At 57.0% G+C, this 8,329-nt stretch overlaps 1 protein-coding gene across 1 annotated transcript in view; it reads left to right on the top strand.

Moving 5' to 3' along the window:
- ADGRL1 (adhesion G protein-coupled receptor L1) overlaps positions 1–8,329 on the top strand; it is a 44,722-nt gene that overhangs the window by 23,386 nt on the left and 13,007 nt on the right. Inside the window, exons 5-11 of the mRNA XM_006161050.3 lie at positions 841–1,641; positions 5,075–5,389; positions 5,983–6,086; positions 6,378–6,563; positions 6,748–6,786; positions 6,895–7,078; positions 7,219–7,341. Coding sequence (XP_006161112.2) covers positions 841–1,641; positions 5,075–5,389; positions 5,983–6,086; positions 6,378–6,563; positions 6,748–6,786; positions 6,895–7,078; positions 7,219–7,341 — 1,752 coding nt within the window. The remainder of the gene's footprint in view (positions 1–840; positions 1,642–5,074; positions 5,390–5,982; positions 6,087–6,377; positions 6,564–6,747; positions 6,787–6,894; positions 7,079–7,218; positions 7,342–8,329) is intronic.

Genomic DNA, 8,329 nt, shown 5'->3' with positions numbered 1-8,329 from the left:
CCCCCCCCCCTGCGCTGTCCGCTGCTGAGCCAGACCCCTTGAGACCCTGCCGGCTGGGGCAGGGCTGGGCGCCCCGGGGCGGGATGGGCTTCATTCCCTAGAGCCGCCTCCTCCGGGAATCCCTTCCTCCTCGGCTACTGACTTCAGCCTTCCTCGGTACTAGGAGGGGGGCAGGGGTGGGGACACAGGCTGCATCGGGAACCTTGGGGGTCACCGTCCCCAGGTCTCCCCACCCCTGGAGTAGGGGGGCGTTCCTGACACCCACAGTGGGTTCGGAAACATGGCTCAGTCTTGCCGTTTTTGCAGGAGGAAGAAAGTGGAATTTAAAAAACCAAACAAAACTTTTTTTTTTTTCTTCTGTTGGTGTGAAGGAGGGGGACCCCAGACCCTAGCTTTTCCCTAGGGGGTGGACAGGAGGGCCGAAGCCAGGAGCCACTGCGGTGGAGACGATCTTTCTGCCCCCCTCCTCCCCTCTTAAATCACACCAGGACATCTTCGGGAGGGCTCTTGCCAAACCCCTTATCCCCAGCCCGTGGGGTCTCTTAGCAGCCAGGGAAGAGAAGAGGGGCACCCCCTTTCCCCCCCACTAACCCTGCTCTTAATGGCCTCCAGGGTTGACATCTCATCAGGGAGAGGGGCAGCTGGGCGGGCGGGGGGTCCCAGCCCGGAAACCCCCTCCCCATCACCAGCCCTACCAAGCAACCGTGACTGCAGCAGCAGGAGGGGACAGCCTGGCTCCCCCCCTTGGCCGCGTGACCAACTTGCCTCTCTCTCCCACTCTCTCCTTCCCTCGCCTCTGCTTCCCTCCCGTGTCCCCCTCCACTCCTCCCCCCTGCCCAGTCTTCGTGTGCCCAGGGACCCTGCAAAAGGTGCTGGAGCCCACGTCGACGCACGAGTCGGAGCACCAGTCGGGCGCTTGGTGCAAGGACCCGCTGCAGGCGGGGGACCGCATCTACGTGATGCCGTGGGTGCCCTACCGCACGGACACGCTGACCGAGTACGCGTCGTGGGAGGACTACGTGGCGGCGCGTCACACCACCACGTACCGCCTGCCCAACCGCGTGGACGGCACTGGCTTCGTGGTCTACGACGGCGCGGTGTTCTACAACAAGGAGCGCACGCGCAACATCGTCAAGTACGACCTGCGGACGCGCATCAAGAGCGGGGAGACGGTCATCAACACGGCCAACTACCACGACACGTCGCCCTACCGCTGGGGGGGCAAGACGGACATCGACCTGGCGGTGGACGAGAACGGGCTGTGGGTCATCTACGCCACCGAGGGCAACAACGGGCGGCTGGTGGTGAGCCAGCTCAACCCCTACACGCTGCGCTTCGAGGGCACCTGGGAGACGGGCTACGACAAGCGCTCGGCGTCCAACGCCTTCATGGTGTGCGGCGTCCTGTACGTGCTGCGCTCCGTCTACGTGGAGGACGACAGCGAGGCGGCGGGCAACCGCGTAGACTACGCCTTCAACACCAACGCCAACCGCGAGGAGCCCGTGAGCCTGGCTTTCCCCAACCCCTACCAGTTCGTGTCCTCCGTGGACTACAACCCGCGCGACAACCAGCTCTACGTCTGGAACAACTACTTCGTGGTGCGCTACAGTCTGGAGTTCGGGCCCCCGGACCCCAGCGCGGGTGAGGATGGCTTCTCGCGCCCCCCTCCCCAACCCCGCTCTGCCACCTCCTGGGCATATTGGGAGTGGGGTCAGGTGGAAGCTTTGGATGCAAAAGAAGGTTACGGGGGACAGCAGGTGGCGTGGTGATTAAGGGCACCGGACTCCCACATGGCCGACCACGGTTCAAGTCCCGGACCTGGCAGCTAGCTTTCTCACTTTCTCTCTCTGGTCAACTTTTAAAAATAAGTAAATGGGACCAGCAGTTAGCGTAATGGCTATGTCGCTGGACTCCTATGTAGTTGACCGTGGTTTGAGTCCCAGACCCGGTGGCTTAAACTCAAGCCGGGCGCGTGTGCGTGCATGCCCAAGATCCCGAGAGGAGAATGGAGGAGAAGGGATCGCGGCGTGACCATCCCCTCTGGGGGGTGATTTCTCGCTTTCTGTCTCTCTGTCTCTCTCTGTCTTTGTCTGTCTCTCTGGCAAACACACATGCCCAATAAGCAGGCCTTTCTAAATTCCGTCTGTCTTCTAGGGCCTGCTCCAAATCTTACATAGTCCCACTTTGATTATGTAATTCTCCTCAGACATCTCCTGCTCTGCTCTGTGGCACAAATTTGTGGAAACATGACTGCTTTGCTTTTAGAAAAAGACCCAAACACCTCCCAGGCCCCCCAGGGCACTCGCCTTCTGGGCTGGCCTTCTTTCTTTGGCATCATCTGTCTGCCCTTCATCCTTGCCAGTGGGCACCTTGCCATTCAGGCTGCCTTCAGCTCCTCCTGGGGCCCTGCTCTTGCATGAGGTGGGGACTTTCCACACAGGATTTGATCTTTGAGCCTGGCATGTTCTCCCCTTCTGGTTTCCACAACCTACCATTTATTGATTATTTAACTTTATTTATTTATTTGCTTGTTTTAATTTGACCAGAGAGGGACAGAGCGAGAGAGAGAGGAGGAATGTAAGAAAGCAAGCTACCAGGTCCAGGGTTCAAACCGCAGTTGGCCATGTGAGAGTCCAGTACCTTTAACCACCATGCCACCTGCTAGCCCCCTTAAATAATTATTAAAAAAAGCAAAGGTCACAGGGACCAACAGTTGGTGGCATAAGGGCTAGGTCACTGGACTCCCATGTAATCAAACGCAGTTCAAGTCCTGGACCCACTGGCTTAAACTCACACCGGGCACATTTGTGTGCGTGCCCAAGATCCCGAGAGAAGAATGGAGGAGAAGGGATTGTGGGTAATTTCTCGCTTTCTGTCTCTCTGTCTCTCTCTGTCTTTTTGGCGCATGCAAGCGCCCTATAGCAAGAAACCTCCGAAAATAAAAAAGGTCAGAGCATGTCACAGTTGGTAACTCATTTCTTTCTCAGAGGCTGAGACAGGTCTTCATTTGGTTTTAGAATTATTTAATTTTATTAATTATTATTGAATTATAGTTATTTGGTTTACCATAGGGCATGTGTGTTTACCAGAGTGAGAAAGCAACTGCCCGGTATGGGACTTGAACCGCAATTGCCCATGTGGGAGCCCAACACCTAACCATGATGCCACCTGCTGGCTCCAAGAGAGAGGTCTTTATTATTCTTATTTTACAGACAACACTGAGACCCTGGACCATGGGAGTTAGTTTACTTATTTGAGGATTTTTTTTTTAGATTTTTGTCATAGGGCGTGTGCACTTACCAGGGAGACAGAGAGATCCTTTCTCTTCCGTTCTCCTCCTGGGATTTTGGGCACGCACGCAGGTGCCCGTCATGATTTTTCAAGCCCTCAGCCCTCAGGTGTGGGACTTGAACTGAAGTCATCCATGTGGGGGGTCCAGTGCCTTGACCACCACACCACCTGCTGGTTAGAGGATATGAAGGATGATTTGAGGATTTGAACCCAGGATGTGGGACTCCTAACCACTGAACCGCATTGCCTCTCCCTGGGGATTAGACACACTTATTAGTAGTCCCCATGGACTGACTTAACTCTTGGGTAGAAATACCCAGGATCTGTAAAACATTTAAAAAATAAATAAGTAGGGACCAGCAGATGGAATGGTGGTTAAGATGTTGGACTCCCACATGGATGACCATGGTTCGAGTCCTGGACCTGGTGGCTTGCTTTCTCACTTTCCCTCTCTCTCTGGCAAGCACATGTACCCTATAGCAAACTAGATCATAATAATAATAATGAGTAAAGTTAAATCATTCTTTTAATTAATTAGAAAGTGGAGTGATTGATTTGGTCAGAGTGAGGGACCCCCACAGTCTCATTTTGCTCCCCCAGATGCCCTAAGCCAGCTCCGAGAAGCCCTGAGCTAACCAGTTTTGTTTGCACAAAGGGAAACTGAGGATGCCAGAGGGAAGGGACACAGCCAAATGACAGAAACCAGGTCGGCTAGACCCAGGGTGGGAGGCAGCCATGTCCAACAGCTCCCCGACACCTCACTGGACCCACTTTCTGACCTCGAGGTGCACAGGGGTGGCTTCATTTATTTATTTATTTTTTAGAATTATTCCTTCATTTTTTTTTTTTCTTTTTTTGGAGAGGTTTTTGCTATAGGGCGCATGCTCTCGCCAGACAGACAGAGAGACAGAAAGCGAGAAATCACCCCCCAGGGGGGATGGCCATGCCACAATCCCTTCTCCTCCACTCTCCTCTTGGGATCTTGGGAACGCACGCACACGCGCCCGGCGTGAGTTTAAGCCACTGGGTCCGGGACTCGAACCACGGTCGACTACATAGGAGTCCAACAACATAGCCATGACGCTAACTGCTGGTCCCATATTTCTTAATTTCTTTACTGTTTATTTTTAGAAGTTTTTTCCTTGAGGTGCATGCATTTCCTGGAGAGAGAGAGACAGAGATAGTAAGAGGGAAAGTGAGACTTCCCCCCCCCCCCCTTGGGGGGGATGGCCACACCATAATCTTTTCTCTCCCATTCTCCTCCTGGAATCTTTGGCACGCACACACGTGCACCCAGTATGATTTTTCAAGCCAGCGGATATGGGACTTGAACTGCGATTGGTCTTGTGGGATCCCAACGACCTAACCCCTATGCTATCTGCTGGCCTCTAGAATTATTTATTTGATTAAATTTATTATGATGATTATGATTTTTTTAAAAAAAACTTTCTATAGGACATGTGTGCTCACGAGAGAGACAGAGAGAGGGAAAGTGAGAAAGCAAGCCGCCAGGTCTGGGACTCAAACTGGGGTCAGTCATGTGGGAGTCCAGTGCCTTAACCACCATGTCAGCTGCCAGCCCTCCCGTGAATGGTTCTTTAGCACCTGTTGGTACTTTATATGGTCCCACGGGCATAGGGGACCTCCAGGGACACAGAGGCCAAGGGAGATCTGTGTCCAGGGGGACCCAAGACACCTTCCCATGGCAACAGGGAATGCGCCGGGAGGGCCAGCAGCCCCGTGCTGTGGGGTGACCCTGTCCTGTCTCTCGCCTCCCTTCCAGGCCCAGCCACGTCCCCACCCCTCAGCACGACCACCACAGCCCGGCCGACACCCCTCACCAGCACCGCCTCACCCGCAGCCACCACCCCGCTCCGCCGGGCACCCCTAACCACGCACCCAGTGGGCGCCATCAACCAGCTAGGACCTGACCTGCCTCCAGCCACGGCCCCGGCCCCCAGCACCCGGCGGCCCCCAGCCCCCAATCTGCACGTGTCCCCCGAGCTGTTCTGCGAACCCCGAGAGGTACGGAGGGTCCAGTGGCCGGCCACCCAGCAGGGCATGCTGGTGGAGAGGCCTTGCCCCAAGGGGACTCGAGGTGAGTGCAGAAGTCACAGCCACCCCTGCTGTGGCTGGCCCGGGAGGGACCGGGGATGTGTTGACCGAATAGCTTAGGACAGGTGCGCTTGCAGGCCGGCCTGCCCGCTGGGGCTTTCTGAGGGCAGGGGTCATGTCTGACGCGGGCACAGTGGGACCCTGGGGCCTAGCAGAGCCCTCGGCATGGTGACCACTTTCTTGTTTGTCTGGCACCCTGCAGTTACCCCACGGGAGCCCACCTTCAGGGCAAGGTGCCCCGGGGCCCTGGGGCAGGAGCAGGTGGTGACCTTGTGCAGAGGGGTCTTCCGAGATGGGCTTTGCTGGAAGGTTCTGACTCCGGCAGGCGAAGATGGCAGGGTTAGCCAGGAGGGAGCCCTCGGGGGACGTGAAGGGTGGCTCGTGTCACCTGAGAGTGACACCCATCTTGACTGTCCGGCCCACTTCATGCCTGTTTTTCCGTGTCCCCCTCACCTCTCTCTCTCTCGGCCCGCTCGCCCCCCAACTCTGTCGTCTCCTCTCCCCCGTGTCTTGGCCCGTCCTTCTCCCCTCTCCCCCTCGGCTCCTTTGTCTGTCCCTGTCCGTCTGTCCCTGCAGGAATTGCCTCCTTCCAGTGTCTTCCAACCCTGGGGCTCTGGAACCCCCGGGGCCCTGACCTCAGCAACTGCACCTCCCCCTGGGTTAACCAGGTGGCTCAGAAGGTACCAGCAGCAGCCGCCCCTGGCATGGCAGGCATATTTGCTCGGTCCCCGGGACCCCAGCAGGGTTTTAGCCCAACAACCAGGGAGACCGACAGGGGCTGGCAGGTCTGGAAGGCAGGATCTGGGGGGGTCCCCTCCCTGGCCGACACAGGGAGGGGTGGGAACGGCCAGATAGGACCAGGGGGAAGCAGAGAGAGGGAGGGATTGTAGGGAGAGCAGGCCAGGCCCTGACAGACCTGGCGTCCCCCCCCCTTGCTCCTCCTTCTCTCCCTCCCCCTCGGCCTTCCGCAGATCAAGAGCGGGGAGAACGCGGCCAACATCGCCAACGAGCTGGCCCGCCACACCCGGGGCTCCATCTACGCCGGGGACGTGTCCTCGTCCGTGAAGCTGATGGAGCAGCTGCTGGATATCCTGGATGCGCAGCTGCAGGCCCTGCGCCCCATCGAGCGCGAGTCGGCCGGCAAGAACTACAATAAGGTGGGGCCTGGAGGGGCAGGGCCCCCGGATCTGCCAGAGCCCGCTCTCTGCTGCCTGCATGCCCTGGGGCGTCGGGGTCCCTGCAGAATGCCTCTCGCTGACAGCCCTGGGGCTCAGAGGGGAGAGAGTTGGGGGCCAGGGGTGCCGGGAGGCTGGCCTGACGTCGCCACCGTGTCCCCCTTAGATGCACAAGCGAGAACGGACCTGCAAGGATTACATCAAGGTGAGGTTCGGAGGGGTCCCCCCTGCAAGGACCGGACTGATGCGGGGGGGAATGGAGGCTCTGGGAGGGACGTGGGAGCCTCACCGCACCGGCTCCCCGCACGCCCAGGCCGTGGTGGAGACGGTGGACAACCTGCTCCGGCCCGAGGCCCTCGAGTCCTGGAAGGACATGAACGCTACGGAGCAGGTGCACACGGCCACCATGCTCCTGGACGTGCTGGAAGAGGGCGCCTTCCTGCTGGCCGACAACGTCAGGGAGCCCGCCCGCTTCCTGGCCGCCAAGGAGAACGTGGGTGAGTGCCGCGGTCTCTCTGGGGCCACCTCGGGCACCCATCCCGAGCTAGAGTGGGGATGGCCTGGTCCCCGGGCCCGAGCCCCTGGGCAGGGAACAGCCCCCAACCGCGTAATGCCCTGCTGTCCCCTGTCCCCGTAGTCCTGGAGGTGACAGTTCTGAACACGGAGGGGCAGGTGCAGGAGCTGGTGTTCCCCCAGGAGTACCCGAGGAAGAACTCCATCCAGCTGTCGGCCAACACCATCAAGCAGAACAGTCGCAATGGTCAGTGTCCCCAGCAAGACCTTGGGTGGGGACACAGCCCTCTGCCTTGGCCTGCCCCCACCAAGCCCACACTGGTGTCTCTGCTCCATTGACAGAGATCCTGGGGCTGAACTTTGATCAGGTTTTATCCACCCAAGCTAGTATAAAATTTCAAGGGGGAGGGCCAGCAGGTGGCGTAGTGGTTAAGGCACTGGACTCCCACGTTTGTGACTGCGGTTCGAGTCCCCGACCTGGCAGTTCGAAACACACCAGACCTGTGTGCGTGCATGCCCAAAATCCTAAGAGGAGAATAGAGGAGAAGGGAGTGTGACATAGCCATTCCCCCTTGGGGGTGGAGGGTGATTTCTCGTTCTCTGTCTCCCTGGTGAGCGCACACACCCTGTAGCAAAAACAATTTCTTATAAAAAGAAAAATTCAGGGGGTCCATGGCTGCCCTGAAGCCCTAGGGACCTAGCATGAGTCTTGTGGTTTCCAGTAGCCTTGTTGGTCCTCAAAATTCAGAGGTCATTGGGGCCGGCCAGTGGCGTGGTACTTAAAGGTGCTGGATTCCCACATGACTGATCACAGTTCAAGTCCTGGACCTGGCAGCTTGCGTTTTCACTTTCTCTCTTTCTCTCTCTGTCTCTGGTCAAATTGAAATAAACAAATGAGGGGCCGGCAGGTGGCGTGGTGGTTGAGGACACTGGACTCCCACATGACTGGCTGTGTTTCAAGTCCCGGACCTGGTGGCTTGCTTTCTCACTTTCCCTCTTTCTGTCTTTCACTCTGTCCCACTCGGGTCAAATTAAAATATATAAATAAATACATAAAGTCAAATAATTCTAAAAAAAAAAAAGAAAAAGAAGAAGAAGAAGAAAAGAAACAAGTGAATTTTTTTTTTTAAAGTTAAATAAAACAGTTATTTAAAAAAAAAATTCAGGGGCCGGCAGGTGGCATGTAGTTAAGGGCGCTGGACTTCCACATGGCTGATCACGGGTTGAGGACTGGA

Source organism: Tupaia chinensis, unplaced genomic scaffold (assembly GCF_000334495.1).
Source record: "Tupaia chinensis unplaced genomic scaffold, TupChi_1.0 Scaffold138060_1, whole genome shotgun sequence".
In the NCBI taxonomy this organism is placed as follows: Eukaryota; Metazoa; Chordata; class Mammalia; order Scandentia; family Tupaiidae; genus Tupaia; species Tupaia belangeri.
Note: the sequence above shows the minus strand (reverse complement) of the source record. Positions and strands in the feature narration are given on the sequence as shown.